Source organism: Haemaphysalis longicornis, unplaced genomic scaffold, assembly GCF_048455015.1.
Source record: "Haemaphysalis longicornis isolate Haplotype H1 unplaced genomic scaffold, Haemaphysalis longicornis Haplotype H1 scaffold_2, whole genome shotgun sequence".
Lineage (NCBI taxonomy): Eukaryota > Metazoa > Arthropoda > Arachnida > Ixodida > Ixodidae > Haemaphysalis > Haemaphysalis longicornis.
Window position 1 is genome coordinate 103,479,726 of NW_027526295.1, and position 19,653 is coordinate 103,499,378.

At 48.6% G+C, this 19,653-nt stretch overlaps 1 protein-coding gene and 1 long non-coding RNA gene across 2 annotated transcripts in view; one reads left to right on the forward strand and one right to left on the reverse strand.

Annotated features, from left to right (window-relative positions):
• LOC144167279 (uncharacterized) overlaps positions 1 to 4,998 on the reverse strand; it is a 144,816-nt gene extending 139,818 nt beyond the window's left edge. Inside the window, exon 1 of the long non-coding RNA XR_013321917.1 lies at positions 4,945 to 4,998. This is a non-coding gene — a long non-coding RNA (uncharacterized LOC144167279). The remainder of the gene's footprint in view (positions 1 to 4,944) is intronic.
• Positions 4,999 to 15,545: 10,547 nt separating this feature from the next.
• LOC144168203 (uncharacterized) lies at positions 15,546 to 19,379 on the forward strand. Its single transcript, XM_077697238.1, has one exon. The coding sequence runs from the start codon at positions 15,546 to 15,548 to the stop codon at positions 19,377 to 19,379; it is 3,834 nt and encodes a 1,277-aa protein (XP_077553364.1).
• The last annotated feature ends 274 nt before the right edge of the window (positions 19,380 to 19,653 follow it).

The following is a 19,653-nucleotide window of genomic DNA, read 5'->3' on the forward strand; positions in this document are numbered from 1 at the left end:
AAATAGTGCTACTAGGAGGTCGTTCACACAAAGCACAGACAGTGCTTGCCATGAACATCCACAAGGCTTACGACAACGTCAGCCACGGGGCAATCCTGGAAACTCTCCGAAGTCTGTCTACCAGACAAGGTGTGCGCTTTCATCGAGTCTTTTCTTACCGGAAGATCTTTTTTCTATACGAATCAGTGGAGCAAGCTAGGGCCACTTCACACCAGTTCACGGAGTACCTCACGGAGCTGGCATCTGGGCTCCATACCGGACCTGCATTTCCTCGTCTACGAGGACGACATAGCGGTATGGAACATCCAGCCAGACCTGCATCGCCAAAACGTGTGCCTTCAACAGGCCTTGACAGACAGGCAGACATGGTTTCAATACGCTAGACTGACAATTTTAGCGGATAAAACAGCCATTCTGCCTGTGGCCAGTGATTTAAGGCCGTCTAAAACTAGCGATTTCTATCCCTCATACTGCAAATTTCCGGCCAAACAGTATGCACCACCGCATCTCTTCGCGTACTAGGTTTGGAAATTTCTGCGTCTGGGTCGGCTGCCATGTGGCTTCGATCTGCCCGGCAAAAACCAGGACAGATGCTTCAACTGATTCGACGCATCTCGCAGACGTCTGGTGGTTCCTGCTCTAAGATGGCTCCCCTCCTGGTGAGGTCAGTACTGCAGCCTCAACTGGTTTATCAGGCCCAATTGCAGTACATGGCTCAGACGGAGTGGGCCCGACTTGAGGCTATTAACACAGCCGCAATACGCACCATCACCTGCCTTCCTGCAATGACTTCGATACCATCGCTCCAAGCTGAGGCTCAGCTGAACACGCTTCACGAACTCGTCGAACAACGTCGCTCAGCCAGCATGCACAAACGTACTTTTATTGCGAAAGCAGCGGCCTTGGCTAGCTACATAGGCTGTTTCCTACCTGCTTCACCAGATCGCCCTGTAACCAGGCCGCCGTGGCGGTATCACCAGGTGACCGACAACAGACCACTGATTAGACTGCACACTCGAACTACCGGAAAAGCATGCGCGAGAGGATTACTACTGACGGCTGCGACCCAGTTCGAGGCGATAGAGGCCTTCGTGGACGCTGGTGCCCAGGATGGCGTTTTATCTACTGCGATACAGTGTCCCGTCTATCCTGACGCCTCTCAAACTTGCCTTTACCACCAAACCATCCGCATCCTACCCTCTCTACTGGCGGAGCTCACAGCCATCCGGGATGTCCTACAGGCACTAACACCGGCCCTACAGCGAGCCTCTGTGGGTGCCATCCTACATCTTTATACGGACTCCACCGCGGCGATACGGGATTTACGCCAAGTATCCAACAATTGTACTATTTCAAGGGTCATCCACACGCTACTAGACACTTACCCCTGCCCTCTCAGGCTGGTGTGGGTTAGGCGGAATACGCTCCCCGCTCACATTGCAGCGGATATGGCTTGTCACCCGACGTATATTCCTCGGCCGCTACCAATCCTAACGACCAGTTCGATAGAAAACTTTCTCCAGCGGAAGGACGATCTGCGTCGCATCACACGTGCCCACATTCCACCATGTGGAACGGACCTCCCCTGTAGACTTGCTCCCTGGGAAGAGGTTTTGCTGCCCAGACTTCGCGTTGCAGTGGCGCTCTCACCTGCTGTGACCCGGGTGTAGCCACCACGCTACCATGCCCCATTCGATGATACCTGCCCCTTCTCCACAGCTACTGCCGAACACGCTGATGCGGATTATCTCATATGGACGTGTCCTTAACTGGCCTCAGCCAGAAAGCGACACCTGAGAGCCATAGGCCTCCATCCTGGAAGACCCCCCGACCTTCAGTGGTGGCTCTGGGGACCCCACCACCGCTCTCTTCTTGACTTCCTTCGAGAGACGGGTGCCCATGTATATTTGTAAATACGTTATTTTGATGCCCCCTGGCATTATATTACAAATAAAAAAATCTTGGACTTGTCGCCCGCGGTTATCTTTTACTTTTCCTATTCAAAAAGCTGATTCTTTTGTTTGGGCCTCTACGTCCTAATTCTTTACATTATATCATCGTGATTATGTGCTCTTTCTTTATTCCATAGCTGGAGCTTCTGAGTTACAGTTTTGTGTAGCGGACGTATTAGATTCCTAGCCAATCCCCAACGGGTATTTTCTTGGTATGTTTTCTTCGTATCGACGGGGCAACCAAGAGCTTGTACAGCTCTGCTGTTAAAATGATCCCCGCACACGCTTGTCGCCCGGTTGCGGCCGTGCCCACACCCGCACACCAGGCCGGCCAGTGCGCAAAGCGGCCAGCTTCGGAACCATGGAGCCGCATCCGCGCATAGATCGGCGCAGCCAGGAGCTGCTACAGTTTGTCGCAGCTTGCCAAAATGCCAAAAAACCAATCGGACAAACCAAGTTACACATTCGAGACACTGTGATGAAAATTTATGCAGTTGGTAGTCATGCGCGGCCGACGGGCAAGCGGCGATCAAACATAGGCCCCTAAAGTTCCCGTATGGAAGCCGGTCGACGAAGGAGCGGTCGGTCTGATCTCAGTGCTTTGAAGCTGGCGCTACCGGAGCATCTTTTCCATTGGTGCAAGAATTGAATGCCGCCCACATTCCCTACGTGGACTGTCGCGTTGCGCGCTAGCCTCCTTCACAGGACCTTTTCGTTATCCGAAGAGGGCGCAATTGACAACGGCTCTTTAAGAAATTCGCTACGGCCTCTTCTCATCCTGGTCCTTTTCGGACACACGAGATACTTCCTTAAGGCGTAAGTTAAGTTTGGTCAGAATACGGAGGTCAATCTACCGTTCAGCGTATGTTGCGACGGCATTCTCCCTTACGTTATATACGTCAACCTTTTTTATTCAAACGTAGCTTCATTCTAATAGATTTTTGTGCCATAATCTGTGTGTGGTCAGTTGTGTAATCAACTTGAAACTGTGGAGCATTGTGTAGTTCTGCGTAGAAACTGACTGTGACTCTCGGACATTCTACAACGGATACAGAAGCGGGAGGTATAAATGATCCCGCTGTTATTAAATTTCTTCACGTGGACAGACACAGTTAGGATCTATATGGTCTCTTCGTACTTATGCTGCTGTTCAGTTTGTGCAAGTGCCGCATGATGAATCTTCATGCCGTCCCTCTTTGTTCAACGAAATCACTCTTTCGGGAGTAACGTGCGTGGGTGCAAAGCGTGTATGGTGCCCAAAGTGAACACCCTCAATGGCTCTACCTTCTACCTTCTTGCAGCTGCATTTGCGACCAAGCGAAAAAATTAAGTGACAAGTTAGCCTGCTATCTCGGACACCCCTATCATTGCCGAAACTGTTGGGTCCGTGGGACACTGTACGCAACTAAACGAAAGCCTTCGTTGCTTTAAGGGAGTTTTCGCAAGAGACGAAGATGTGCAAATGCTATTAAATGCCTGTACATTCCTCTGAATGGGTGTGGAAACACACAGGGGTGTATGTATAGTGACGAAAGTACCTGTGTGGCATCGTGGATATTTTGTATTGTTTTTATATAGATGTATATAGGTTTTTGGACTATATTCCGCTGCTGTAAGAAATTGTGTGTGTATTTATATATATATATATATATATGTGCTTGTGTACTATACAGAGCAAGTAGTTACTGAGTGTGCATGCGATCTTAAAGCCGCTGCTGTCCTAATGTACTTTTTGTAACCTTGTGTTTCCTCAGGGCAAGTATTTTACCTTTCGTATGCTCCAATGCCTGGAGTATCCAGCACCTTTATAGGTTGGAGCTAAACTCTCCAATAAATAAATATGTCCCTATCTCTCTCAGACTCTTAGTTCAAACTTATTACTTGTTCCCCATCTGAAATTGTGAATGTTTGTAGTCTCCTTATAGAGTGTGCCTTGTGAATGCGTAAAATTCTTTGGTTATGTAATAAAGCAGACAAAGTTCTGGCGAAGCACAGTGGTAGCGCGCCGGGCTGATACTGTGGAGACCTCGGTTCCAATCGCATAAGATAACACGTGTGTTTGTAACTTACTCTTGAGAGTGGCGGCTTTTTTCAACCGCAAAACAACAAGAACAACGACGATGGCGGTTTTGCGAAGCGTGGGGCGCTTCAGGTTTTGGTCATAAAACCGACACAACGCACCGTGCCCCGCAAACCGTCTTTTGCAGCCGTGAAATTTCATAAATTAGGCTTTCAACTGGTTCTTCTCACCCATGCTCTCCGGTCTTGTCTCCAATCCAATTGGTGTTCGAAAACGTAAGAATTTTGCTTGGCAGTGGGAAATGTTTGTCCAATGAACATAGTGTCACCGATGCGCCTCCGCGGAGATTTTTTGTCTCTTTGTGTGCGTAATATTGTATGTAACACTGTAACATTCTGTAAAGCAATTTTGTGATGCCAAGTAAAATTCGAAGTTTTGTAGAAAAGTATCTGGCCCACAACGTAGACGGCGCACAAAAACAGTATGTTCATCTTGACGAGAAAAGGTGTTAACTTGTATTTGTACCCCACTTGTCAAACAACCCACTTGTAACCCCGTTGTCATTTGAAAAGAGGAGTCATGCCTGCTGTCTCTTTAGGTGGTGCCGATGTGTGCAATGATTCCGGTTGGCGGTTCGGCTAGTTTGCGACCGTCTCTCTCAGTGGTTACAATCCATGCTATGCGCACAAAGTCGTAGTATCGAATGTTGCTGTTGACACTTGTCTGCTGTACTCTCAGTGACCAATGTTTTCTGCAGCTGAGCACAATGACGCAATGTAATTCTTCTCGTAGGCCTTTCTTTTTAGATTGGTGCAGAAAAAAAAGAACGCCTGCGCCTTGGTTTTATAGGTGATACAAATTATTCGGTACCGCGTGAATAAGCCACATCATAGCCCGAACGTTGCCTGACGCGCAAAGCCCTGACATGAACAGTTTTTTGTCCCGCTCTGCGAGTAGTTCACATTTCCTTACCTTTAGGAGAAGATTCTTCTAGAACTGCTGTGGTACTGGTTATTTCCTTATCTGGAAGTGCAAAAAATTGGGAAATTTGCACTCGAAATTATAGTTATCATTCTGGAAAGAATACAATATTTCAAGTTGCCATCACGATAGTGGGTCTGTCCCGAAATTTATCCAGTTTTTGGGTGCGTGTTATGTTTTAGGGCCCCTAAATTATGGAGTTTTTCATAAGCTAATTTATCAAGTGAAATGCACAGATATGCTAATGTGCCTTCGTTTTATTGCTGTTGAAATTATGCCATTTTTTATTTCTTTATTAAGCGGTACCTACCCGCAATGGCCACATCTGTGACATTGTTTTAGTCTTTGGGCTTCTGACGTTTCGTTTTCCTTGTGTGAAAGTAATTTGTTTAACATCATAGCAAGTTTCAATTTTGCATGACTAATTCAGAAGGCCACGAACATGGTTTGGGCGTTTTTTTCTGGAATTACGCAACATGAAGGAAGTCACTGTAAATAGGAATTTGGCAGTCAAACTTGCCACCACCCCGGTGGGCACGCATTGTGGAATAAGATACAGCCGCCGACCAGGGCCTAACCTATGGTTGTGGAACATGGAATAACCAACTTTCTTTCCATAATGATTGAATGTGCACGTTCAGTGGAGCATTCTGCAACACGACCAAGCGACAGCCATACCCCATTAAAAAGTCGTGCACCAAGAATGCTTACATCTCATGGTGTTTCAATCCAATCGTGTTGAGAAATGATGGGATCTTTGATTGTTTGGCAGTTGCTTTTATTTGTCCCAGTAATTTCTTTATTTATCCTATCCGCTCCGCTCCCGGAGTCCTTTCAGTTCACACGTTGTACGAAGTACACGTTCTAAGACTTTTTCGTTTTATGACACCCCATTCGTCGGCTGAACTTTGTGTTCATTGACGTAAAAAGATAAACCCCCTATTAAACATGCAGAAAAGGCGTCTTCCTGAATCTGTAGCAGCGAAATGGGTTATAAAGCGGATAACAGATAAAAGACAACAAAGCTAAAGCAGTTGACGTGAAAACCAAATGAAGGAAACTTTGGACTGGATGAGAAACGAAAGCATTATTCCCGATAGACAAGTCGAACACACATTCTCTGCCCCATTGCGAGACCATGAATATAGCGAATTACAGTGTACGTAGTACTAACGGACGTAGTAGTAGCCACGCGCACTAAGTAGTGGTATATCGAAGGTTGCTATTGCCACTGGTCTGCTGTACTCTCAGTGAACAATATTTTCTGTAGATGAGCTCAATGGCACAAATTAGTGCTCTTAGCAGGGGTTGCTTTCCCGATTGGTGTAGAAAAATGCCTGTGCCTGTGTTTTAATAGGTAATAAAAATTATTCGGTACCGCGGAAAAGTGCCGCATCATAGCCCAGGCATAGCCGGGCGCGCAACGCCCAGATATAGACGTTTTTTTAAATGATTGGAAACGCTGGGCAGTGACCATTATATTATTCAATTGCAAATTTTGCACTACGGCTCTCAATCCCAAAAGATCGGCAGTGCTTGCATAACTGATTAGCCGAAATTCCGCGAATTGGCGCGAACGAGTCCTATTCAAGAAATCAAGGAATGGACAAAGGGTGTGCTACAAACTGAGCAAACACAAACGAAAGAATTGCTTATTATGCAAGATTGTCCCGCTGTGGATGCGCACCTCCTGCACTTTTGGGAGGCCCGAAAAGGGTAACTAAGCGATGGAAAAAGCACAAAGCAAATTGAAAAATACGTCTGAGCACAGCTAAATTAAAGCAGGAAGCAGCTGACTACGCTAAAACTAATAAAACTGTGCTCGCCTTTGTACGGAATAGCAGGGAACACTCGGAAGCCACACAACATGGCACCTCCTTCGATACCTCATAGAAAACGAAGAATCTCAATCAGCCACAGCCCATCTATTACAGCGAATTATTCTAAACAATGAGGGAACAGAGACTAACTCCTCGTAGAACTACAAAATCAATGGAAAGAAAACACCCAAACTGCACTTCATATTCCCCGTACAATGGAGCCATTTGCCCCGAACTGGATGCCCCCTTTACCCTTGCCGAAATAGGACCCGGCTCACGGAACCTCTCCGCAACACTTCACGTGTAAAGGACAAACTTCCGAATAAGCTAATCCACAATCTCGACTCTGAAGCATTAAAAACCCCTAAATATCATATAAATAATAATATGGTAAAGGAACACATACCTCCTGAGTGAAAGCATGCCGATGTAACATTAATCGACATCGCTCGCTACGACATGCAGGTACTACATCGTTCGCTACACCATGCTCACAGCCCATTGATCGTTTCAGGCCCTAGCCTACTGGGTTTCTCCGACAGCATGTTTTTTTTTACTGGGCCACTCCCAACCAAGGAGAACCCAGATACCCCGACATTCGTTACCCGGCTTCATGGAGAATTCATTTACACTCCAACAAAACCAGAACCACCATTTCTGGCCCGGATTCAACTCGTCACCTGCCAACATGTTCCTACGTCTACTCCATCTGTCACGGCACCTCATCACAGTGCATATAAGCTGGACAGCCACGCAGGACGCTTGGAACCCGACACCGTTCGCCAGAACATACCCTTTTTCTAGCGTTTCAGGCCTTGGCCTACTGGATTTCCCTGACAGCATACTTTTTCTTGGACCCCTCCCAACCTCGAAGGACCCAGATACCCCGAAATCGTCACACGGCTTCCTGGAAAATTCCCGTGCACTCCAAGAAACCCAGAACCACCAGTTTGCCCGGATTGAACTCGTTACCTAGCAACATGTTCCTTCGTCCACGCCATCTGTCACAGGACCTCATCTCAGTGCATGTAAGGTGGACAGCCACGAAGGACGCTTGGGGCACGACATCCTTCGCCACAACATTGTACCTCCTTTCTATAGTCCCAGGTTTGTTACCCCAATTGTTATAAAGAATACCGAAGCAGCAACCGTTTTCTTGTCGCGGTGTCGTTCCCCAGCGACCTGCAGTGCGGTAGCGTTTTTCGCCCAATTTGCTAACTCGCCGAATTTGCTACCTCGCCTACTAAGTGATGGGCTTGCATGCCACTGGCTCTTTGAGTTGTTGCTCTTAATGTCAGGAGTAGAGGTCACCCCTGGGCCTCCTAACCCTGACATCGCCTCGCTGGTTGCTGCTGTCAAAAAACTGGAAGAAGGGCAAGCGGATACTCGTGCTAAACTAGTTCAAGTTATGGTAGCTCAAGCTTGCCATGAACAGCTGATATCATCACTGAGTAACCGGATAAATATGCTCGAATTAAAAAAGGCCGAGTCAACGCCCACCACTCAGCTAACTCAAACTTCACAGAACAAACAGGAACTCGAGGTTTTGAAAGCCGCTTACGTTCTGTCGAATAACCGTGTGCGCCGCAACAACCCTCTTTTCTGATGCCTTAACCACTGCGAAAAAGAAACCTGGAAGAAATCAGAAGAAAAGGTTCCAGAATTTCGTGCTCACAAGTTGGACCTTCAGCTGGACCCAAATGACATTGTACGGGCTCATCACCTGGGAAGATATTTTGATAACAAAACGCGCCGTGTCATTATAAAGCTTGCCCATTTCAAAATAAAAGAAAGCTTTTTGCGTGTGGTTGAAAACTTACGAGAGCAGATTTTGCCATTAGAAAAGACTTTGAAGCGGCGACTCAACTCGCACGAGCTAAGCTAATAAAATTTATTGGGCGGAAAAAGCATGCCTTCAAACTGCAACTCGACCAGCTCCTCCTTTCAGATACAGTAATCGAAAGCCCTGTCTGAGATACACTAATCGAAAGCCCTAATCAAAGTACACTTTAGTCTTCATCTAGCTCACCAGAAAGTGCTACAGCTAATGGCCAATGACACGCTAAGGAAATATGTTTCAGCACCCCTGTTCCACCAGTCGACCCTATCTTCTATAACACGTAAAGTCGCTTTTAATGAACGCAGTATTAGTCCAAAATGCGATGCACTTTGCAGCCTAATTAAAGACGTCTCAGCAGATGTAATCCTATTAACAGAAACGTAGCTTCACGAAGACATAAATGATAGCGAAATATTTTCCGGCAACCTCAATTAGATGCTTCATCATCGTGACCACCATATTGGACGTGGTGGCGGCGTCCTAACTGCCGTAAAGTATGCTTTCTCTTCTTCCCTTGTCCTTCATGACGGTGACTTGGCATTAACATAGGTGCTCGTGTACAGCACCAACGCGAAGTAAGTTTTTGGCATATGGTACCACCCACTGGATGACCCCTACTGTTTAAGTAACTGTTTACGTTCTTCCCTTACTCGCGTTAGAGATGAGTTATCCTTAATCAACTGACAACGAGCCCTACAAAAGAATATAATACGCTAGACCTACGGCTAACATCCTGCCCTGATAGTGTTCAAAGCATTACGGATGTTGGAGGCTTGAGCGACCACAATGTTATCAATATTTGCATTTTGCTGCCGCTACAAAAAAGATCAACATCAAAAAAAGTTGGTTGATCTGCGAGTACAGGAAAGGAAATTTTGAGGCAGTTAACTGGGTGCCAGAATATTTCGTTCAAGCCTAAGATCGCTCTGTCAACGCAAACTGGGACACTTACAAAACTTTTATGCTAAACTTAAAAAAGAAATACGTGTCGAATATTGTTGTCAAGACTGATTCAAACAACCCTTGGTCTAATAACACTTTAAATCACTCCTAAACGGGAAGAAACGTCTGTACAAGATCGCAAACGAAACTCATGATTCTGAGGCCTGGTATAAGTACCACTTAAGTTCTAAACGCTACATTCAGGAGTTAGGTGAAGCTAAAGCAAACTTCTTCTCCACAGAACTGTTAAATATTTCTCTATCTGACCCCAACACGTTTTGGCGCATGATTATCAATAAGCACGGCTCTAATCTAATGGAACCCACAGGCCAAGGAAACGAGCCGAAAAATAGCGATAACTGTGCACATGCCCTAAATTACTATTTGTGTTCCTTTTTCTCTTCTAGTAACGCTTCTACTTCTGCCCCCACTTTACTCACTTCCGTGAACGCGATGCCCCCTATGCATGTTAACTGCAAACAAATATTCAATCTCATCAAAGAACTTACGTTGTCGTCTTCTGCTGGCTGTGACCAAATTAACAGTAATTTATTCACAAACACTATTTTGCTATCCAGTCAGATAGTTTTCCTGTTATTTTGCTAACCTTAAACTCTATCATTATTACCGGAGATTGGAGGGTTGTGCAGGTAGTATCTATTTTTAAATGGGAATCGAGCTAATCCCGCGAACTATAGTTCTATTTTGCTCACGAGTGTCCCATGCAAATTGCTCGAGCAAATAAGAGCATCTGCCCTCATGAATTACCTTTAGACAATTAACTTCTTTTATACACATCAACACTGTTTTTGAAAGTCGTTTTCCTGTGAAGCGTAGTTTTAGCAGAATCGACACAAGAAATCTTTTCCGACATGGAAGATAACCTTCAAGTGGATGCAGTATTTCTGAATTTTTCCGAGGAGTTTTACCGGGTTACCCCTAAATTTTCTCTTGATTAAGCTCTCGTCTCTAGGAATTCCCCTTAATATACTGCTCTAAATCGCGCACTTTTTACAGGCCGCATGCAATATACTACTGTTAACAACCAACGCTCATTCCTTACCAGTGTAACTTTGCACTGTAACCAGTGTAACCTGTGTAACTGTAACCTGTATATCCCACCCTACTGATAAAACCAATGCTTACCTGTATTTCCTTGATAACGTTCCCGTGCTCTCTGTTAATTGCTATAAGAACCTAGGCGTTCACATTTGTAATGATCTTTCTGGGAATACCCACATTGAATACGCTAAAAGCAATGCTAACCGCATGCTGGGCTCCTCGTCAGTTTCTACCTCCCTTAAACTTAATCTTTACAAAAGACTTGTTTGTTCCAAATTAGAGTACGCCTGCGCATTATGGGATCCCCATCAGGTCACGCTCATTCATTGTGGGGAATCAATTCAAAATCGGGCCGCTCGCTACATCTTATCGTCATATTCCCGTACTACCAGTGTTTCGTCAATGAAAAAAAACAGTTAACCTCCCTGACCTGTCAGTGCGCCGTAAATGTTCTCGTCTGTATTTAATTCACAAAATATATTGCCATAAACTTACGTTAAAAGAACAACTTATTACCCCGCCTCGCTATATCTCATTTCGAACGAAACATAGTTGCAAAGTTGGCTTGCCGTCTGGTCGTAGTAACGTATAGAATGATTCATTTGTTCCTAAAACAAGTGTACTTTGGAACCACCTTCATGCCTTTATCGCATCCATTACTGATACAACGCTTATCAAAACTACCGTACATAACGCCTATTGTTGGTAGAATGTCATAAAAGATTGTGTATTCTTTATCCGTTGTGTAAATAGTGTACGTTCATTGTTGTCATACGCGCATCTGAACCACTACTCCGTTGTAAAAACTGCACATTGTATTCTCTTACTTTTACCCCTAATTTCTGTTGTGGCCTATGGACCCTGAAGTTATCTATAATAAATAAATAAATAAATAAACCAGAGTCCTGAAAGGCGCAAGCCTCTCACCATTATTGCTTCTCATCTACACAAACTATTTACCGACCAATATGTCAACAAAACTACAATTATTCGCTGATGACTCCGTCGTCTATAAACTCATCCGGTCTCCATCCGACAACAACCCCTTGCAACACTATCTCAACAGAATTTCTACATGGGGGAATAAATCCCTGATGCCATTAAACCTCGGAAAATGCAAAGCCTTGTCATTCTCCCGGAAACACACTATTGTTGAACCTATGTACACAATTAATGCAGTACCCGTAACCCCTGCCACTACGTAAAAATCTAAAAATACGGTGGTGTTCATCTGGCGGCATCGTTGTAATGGGTGTCCATATCGAATCCATCTGCTCAGATGCTCCACGCACACATTACTACCTCCATCGCAACCTTAAATACTCATCCGCCGGTATTAAAGAACATTCATACCGAACGTTCGTTCGACCAAGGTTAGAATATGCATCATCAATTTGGAACCCCTCGCAATCATATCTTTGCCACGATCTGGAATCGATACAAAACCTAACCCAGGAAAGCCGTTTACAACCGCGAAGTTCAGAACCATTTCACTCCCATACTGCATACGAAAAGTATTTCAACGTATGGTTCCCAATCGTCTATCCCCATTCATTCAGGTCTTGACCATTCACCATGTATGGCTTTTTCCTACATCTATCGACTCAGGACGTATTCATTCGAGCTAAACGACGACATTCTTGACTGGCCTCCCAAGAATCCTGAGTGGTGAATCATGGCTCTAGACATAAAAGGTGCTTTCGTTAGCAATAGTCACCATGCTTGCCTTCATGGCCTTTCATCTATTGATTGTGGGCAAAGATGGTACAATTACGCTTCAGCCTTCCTTGTGAAACGCGCGCGACCGTTGGAACTGCACAGTCGCGGTCTGCCCCTTTCAAGGCGATCGCCCGACGTACCCCACAGGGCTCGGTCATCCTGCCACAGTTGTTCAACTTTGCCATGAAAGACCTCCCACAATTATTGCAAGATATTGTCCACCTTTCTGACACCATCTACGAAGATGGTCTTACTTTATGGACATGTGCACCGCATACTTATTCATGCCGTTTATCCAACACACTATCAAGCCACCTGCACGTACTCCCCACCACCTTGTACACCATAGCATCAGGTGTGGGAGGACCACAAAGCACCGGACCTGCAACCAATCCCCAACCCCATTATACAAAAGTGGACGGTGTGGTTGACCAGCCAGGACCCTACGTTTCGGCTTGAATTTGAGAAAAGGGCTGGCGCAGCCAGCCGCCTCCAGGCGATTCCGCAGTCACGATCCCCTCTATCGCGCGCGCGGGTGCCCTATCATCTGCACCTGTTGGTTGTTCTCAACAAAAATTTTATTAATTCATTCATTCTAATACAAGGTCTCATTTTCTTACCTTTAAGAGGAAACTGGTCTATATTTGCCATGGTACGGGTTATTTTCTCATATGAAGGCGTAAAAATATGAGAAATTTGTAATCGGAAGTTGATTGGTCAGTGTTGCAAGGATACAATATTTCAATTTGCCATCACGATAATTAGTTTGTCCCAAAATCATGGGAGCTTTTGGGCGCGTGTTATGATTTATGCCCATTAAATCATAGAGTTTTTCATAAGCAAACCTATGCGGTGAAGTCCACAGACTGCAAGGGTACCTTCGTCTTATTCTTGTCCAAATTATGCAGCTTTTTTATTTTCGTAATAAGCGATACCCGCCGGCAATGGCCGCGTTTATGATATTTTAACATGAATTTGGGCTTTTGCCGTTTTGTTTTTCTTCTGTGGATGTAATTTGTTTTAACATCATCGCAGGTTTCAAATTTTCATGGCTGTAATTCAGAGGTTCAGGGGAACCTCTCGGATTTTTTTGTCTTTCTGGAATGAGGGAACAGGAAGCAAGTCACTGTAAATAGAAGTTGTGCAGTCAAACATGCCACCACGCCGGTAGGCGAGTATTTTGTGGAATAGGATAGAGGTCAGAGACCAGGGCATATCGTATGGGTGCGGAATATGGAATAACAAACTCCCTTTCCATAACGATTGAATGTGCACTTTTATTGGAACATTCTACAACACGACCAAGCGACAGCACATAGCCTATTATAAAGTAGTGCACCAATAATGCTTACATCTCATGGTGTTTCAATTCTAACGAGCTCAGAAGTGACTGGATCTTTGATTGCTTGGCTGATGCATTTATTTGTCCCAGTAGTTGTTTTGTTTATTCTATCCGCTCCGCTCCCTCCTTTCAGTTCGCACTGTGTATGAAGCCCGCGTTCTACGACTTTTTCAAAACAGCACATTTATCGGCAAAACTATCGGCATAAGCGAAATCGCTCGATTACCCGATCGCCTTTAACGCCCGATCGCCTTGTTACCAGCGGGTGGCCAGCTGCGGGAAAGGAACTCCCGATTTTTGCGCATTACTGGTGCAGTGCTGTACACATGAAAACTTTTCTTATGCCGAAGGGCAATCTCTCGCAAAAAAAAAAGAAAAAAGCAACTCCCGTGGCCGGGGGGACAAGCGGGGCACGCGACCTCGGCGGCAGTCGGCCCCGGGGGAACCGTGGCGCACGGACGGTAGAAACAGGGCCGCAGAGAAGCCACCTAGGTGGCTCACGAGGGGAATACCTCCCGCCCCCTCATTCCTCGTGGCTATTGTAGTTCGGCAAAGTGGGAGGCCAAGCTGCGCGTCCGCCTCGACCTTTCCATGAAGTTCATCCCCGGAGTAGTCCGGGCTCTTCCGCGGCCTCAAGCCGTACGACCACGTCGCCCTGATCCCCAGCGGCGTCGTAGCTCCTGACCCGCGAACTACCCACTGCACAGGATGCGGAGTGCACCTGATCTAGGGAAAGAACCACAAAGATGTCGGGGCACGGGCAGCACACGGAGGTCGGAGGTGACCCGAGCAGCGTGGCCGCCGTGAGCGCTCGAATGCAGCGAGCCCCGCGCAACGGGCCGCCATCCTGGGCCCGCCGAACTGTGAGACCAACGCGGCCGGACCAGGAGTGCCCACGGGAGAGAAAGGGGAACCGCACCCCGATTGGGCTGCTCACTGGCTGAGGAATCCTGTCCGGCCTGGCCCGACTCCGAGGCATTATTGCTCTGGCAACAGTTGCCAGCGTGCTTGCCGGCCGTCCTGCAGCCGGACTTCGCCCAGCATGAGCAAAAGCGACGCCGACGACCTCGACCAGGACGCAGCCCGCCTCCAGGAGCTTTTCGAGGAGCTCGAGACGGAGGGAAAGGCAGGCGAAATTGCTTTGCCTGACTAAGGTGACTGGAACGTTCACCATCTTTTATCGGGACACCATCTTCGAACCGGGGCCGTAAAGATGAGGAGGTAGTGGGTAGTGGTCATTCATAAGAGCGGTTTATTAAATGATTTAAATAATTATAGGCCTATCTCCGTACTCTCTGTTTTTTCAAAAATAGCCGAGAACATCATGCGAAGAAGAATCACTGCGTTTTTGACCGCGCATAACATATTATCCGAAGAACAATACGGCTTCCGAAAAAACAAATCTGCAGAAACAGCCCTCCTAGGAATAAAAGAAAAATTGCTCCAAAATATAGAGGAGAAAAAAATAACACTTTGCCTATTCCTTGATCTGAAAAAAGCTTTTGATTGTGTCCAACATGACGTTCTTTTTCAAAAACTTCCTTTCTATGGGATACGTGGTGTCGCATTAGAATTATTAAAAAGCTATCTTACGAACAGAACTCAGTTCACGTCAATAAATGGGGTCATTTCTGAAACACAATACATAAAATACGGAGTGTAGAAAATAAAGGTGGAATGGGTGGTTGAGACAAGCGAAGGCAGGGGGCGCGGCACGATCAGAAGAGGAAGATCGGCCGCGCTCGCGTGCTCGAGCTGGAGTGTTCCGTGACCACCACGAGAACCGGACGTCTGGGTCCTGCTTTCCTTGCTTGATCCGCCACACGCTGGTGCCGAAAACCCGCCCAGGCTCCCGGTTCCTTCCTTCATGGAGCACGAACGCCGAGTTCGGGGGTCCCTGCGCGCCGCCATCACGAAGGCGATCGCCGCGCTTGACGCTCTCCTCGAGGATCCCGCTGCCCCCGAGACCCGAATTCAGTGCTACATCACCCTACTTACTGAGAAGCAGACAGAGCTGCGCGCCCTGGACGCCAAGATCCAGGCTCAACTCTCGGACGAGGCCTTTCAGGCGGACTACGCCACAGCATGGGACTACGAGCTCAGCATTTGCGAAATTCGGGCCCGCGTGCACACCGCCCGATCATCGCCTTCTGCCGTCTCCGGTCCCTCGACCTCCACTGCTGGTGGACATACGCTAGATCGAAGGGTGAGCGAATCCACGGCTGCTCCCGCCGTGCCAGTTCCCCGCGTCGCCCTCCCCAAGCTGCAGATTGCACCATTCTCTGGGGACCGTCGCGATTGGCAGGGGTTCTGGGAACAATTCGACGCTACCATCCATGCAAACCAACACTTGACGAAAACCGATAAATTCAAGTACCTCCGCTCGTACATGACCGGCCCCGCTAAGACCGCGATTGAGGGCATCAGGCTTGCGGAGGATGGATACGACGCTGCGATCAAGATCCTTACAGACCGTTTTGGTCGCAGAGACCTATTGATGGCGGATCATGTCGATGCCCTCCTCGCCATAACTCCAGTGAAGACCTCTGCGGACGTCGCGGGGCTGCGGCGCTTGCATGACGACATCAGCTTTCGCCTAAACGCTTTGGAGGCACTAGGTATCGCGCCCGACCGGTACGCCGTCATAATCCACCGGGTCCTGCTGAAGGCGTTGCCGCATGACATCGCTCTTCTTTACCGGCAACGGATGAAGGAATCAGCCGCGAATGAGGTGAACGGGGATGCCAAGCAAGTTCAGGAGATCTTGGATTTTCTCCGTATTCAGGTGGAAATTCGGGAAGAAGGGTACATGGACAGCACCGGTCCTCAGGTTCGACGCCCTCCAGCACCCCGGCCGACACCGCATGAGGAGTTTTCTCCACCGTCAGCCGCAGCGCTACATGCGGAGTCATCGCCGCCTCCTCGTGGTGACTGTTGCCCCCTTTGTGACGGGCGAGGCCATGGGATCCCGCAATGCACCGCGAATGTGCCACCAGAGGAGAAGCGACGGCGACTGCAAGCAGGAAGACATTGCTTCCGGTGCGGCAAGCAGAATCACATTGCACGTGCTTGCCAGACTGCTAGAACGTTGTCCTGCAGCCGCTGTTCACGCCGGCATCTAACGTCACTCTGCGACGTGGCTCAGCCAGGTTCCGCGCACGCTACCAGGTCGCCCCACTCGGCTGGTCAAGGGGGCCCGCCCACAGTGCCCAAACCGTCACATGCGGCATCGTCGGTGGTTACAGCGTCAACTAGAAGCACACGGCCCACTCCAGTCTACCTGCAGACTTGCCGCGCATGGGCGACGGGTCCCAACGGTCAGCTTCTGGTGAGGGTTCTGCTAGACACGGGCAGCCAGCGGACGTTCGTTCGGCGTGACGTTTCGCGCGCTCTGGGATACTCCGTTGAAGGCGTTGAGGACCTCAAGCTGGTCACATTCGGCAAGAGCCACCACGCAGCAGCGGAGAAGTATCCTCGCGTGTCAGTCACGGTGGCCAGCCAGAACAACGGCAAGCAGGTGGTCATCGACTCCCTTGAGGTCCCAAGTATCTGCGTCGTTACGAGTCCCCCAATCACCGATGACACGCTTAGACTGATGTACGACCATGGTCTTTTCGCCGCTGACACTTCGCCCGCGTCGGCTTACATGGATGACCACATCAGCATCCTAATTGGGTCAGATTTCTACTGGAAAGTTACCTCGGGGAACATTTCACGGCTGACTCCGCACCTGACCGCCGTCGAAACAATGTTCGGCTCGACTCTCCAGGGTGCACACTCCGACGAAACTGGCTGGACTTCGGGATCATCTAGTGCTTTATTCCTGGCCCTCATGGAGCCCTCGCTGGATGACGAAGCGGCAGATAACGAGTTATCGTCACTGTGGCGACTGGATGCTATCGGGATCAAAGAAAGACCTGATGCGTCAGTGCTGGACCGCGCGGCCGTAGAGCAATTCGAGAGCGACGTGAGGAAGAATGGCGCGCGGTACGAGGTTCCACTCATGATCCAGGAGCCAGGGCTGGACGCCAGCGCTGACAACTATAGGCTCGCAGAACAGCGGTTGCGTGTGCAGATGCGGCGCTTTCGTGGTCAGCCTGAGCTGCTGTCCCAGTACGACAACGCAATCCGGACGTATTTCAACGACGGCCATGCCGAACGAGTTCCCGAGCATGACGGTGACCAATGCTCGACAACCAGGTACTACATGCCGCATCACGGTGTGGTTCGTCGGGACGCCGTCACAACCAAGCTAAGGGTGGTCTTCGATGCCTCGTCACATGTTTCGGGGCAACCTTCGCTGAACAGCATTCTCTGTAAGGGGCCCAAGTTGGATGCGGACCTGTTAAGGCTCATTCTTAAATTCAGGTGCTATCCCGTGGTCATGGTCGCAGATATAAAGAAGGCCTACCTCCAGATGATTGTTCGGGAACAGGACAGGGACGCGCTACGTTTTTTGTGGGTGGAGCGCCTTCCTACACCGAATGAGCCCTTTCCTCCAGTAGTGAAGTGGCGAATGACACGGGTTCCTTTTGGTGCGAGATCGAGTCCCTTTTTGCTCGCCGCCACTTTGCACCATCATCTGCGAGTCTCACAAAAGTTTCCGGACACCGCCGCCATCTTGCGAGAGTCTTTCTATGTCGACGACCTCATCATTGGCATGGACGACGTCGACCGAGCTCATCAGATATATTCGGAAGCAAAGGCTGTAATGGCCGAAGCCGGAATGGAGCTCCGAAAATGGGCTTCCAACATCTCTTCCCTGCGGGACTTGTTCATAAGAGATAAGCTCGCATTGGAGGATGAAGGTGGTGACGCCACCACAATGAAAGTTCTCGGGGTGAGCTGGAACCGCATTGACGACACGCTGCTCATCAGTACAAGAAACGTGGCCGCGTTTATCAACAGCAAGCCCACAACCAAGCGAACCCTGCTACAAACATTTGCAAGAATCGACGATCCCCTAGGCTTCTTGGCACCATTCACGGTCCGGGCAAAGGTTATATTTCAAGATTTATGGAAGATGCGGCACCCATGGGACAGTCCTCTACGACGTGAGCAACTCACCTCCTGGAACGCATGGTGCTCCGAATTAACCGAGCTGCAACACCTTTGTTTGCCACGAAACGTATCAGACGACCAAGGTTACCCGGAGCAGTTCATAGAAATCCACTTCTTCGCGGACGCTAGCCCGCGAGCATATGGCACAGCTGTCTACGTCCGCCGACGCTCCGCGCATGGTGACCCGTTTGAGGCAAATCTGCTGATCAGCAAAGGTCGTGTGGCCCCTATCAAGGCGACGACGTTGCCTCGCCTCGAGCTCCTTGCCTGCCTCATCGCAGCGCGCCTTTACAACTACCTAATGCGAGTTCCTGGCCTATCAGCCACACGTGCGTTCTTCTGGTCGGACGCGCAGATTGCCCTGCACTGGATATGCGGGGAACCTAGCCGGTGGCCACCCTTCGTCCGAAATCGCGTCGAAGAGATCCAGCGCCTGACCAAGGGATGCAGATGGGGGCATTGCAGCAGCAAGGACAATCCTGCCGACCTCATCACACGCGGAATAAGTGCAACAGTCCTCAGAACCTCAGAGCTTTGGTGGCATGGACCATCATGGATCGCCCACACAGAAAACCTGTGGCCATTGAACCAGCCCCAGGAAGTCGCTGACTTCGTCGACCTGTCACCAGCCTTGGCGTGATCTTGCCCGGTGGGGTCTTCGCCACCGGAACCACTATGCCAAATTTCAGATTACAGCCGCTACTCACGGCTACTTAGAGTGGCGGCCTGGGTTCGACGCTTCGTAAACAACGCTTTACCGCAGCGTCCATCGATGACCGGGCCACTGGTTGCTAACGAAGTCCAAGAAGCTGAACTGTACTGGATTCTCCAGGTACAGCAGGAAGCATTCCCCCAAGACCGGGAAGCTCTATCGAACAGCCAACTTGGTGTGGGGACTTCCCGACTGCTTCGTC

Coding starts and splice junctions, on each gene's coding strand:
- LOC144168203 (XM_077697238.1), top strand. CDS start 15,546: ATGGAGCACGAACGCCGAGTTCGGGGGTCCCTGCGCGCCGCCATCACG.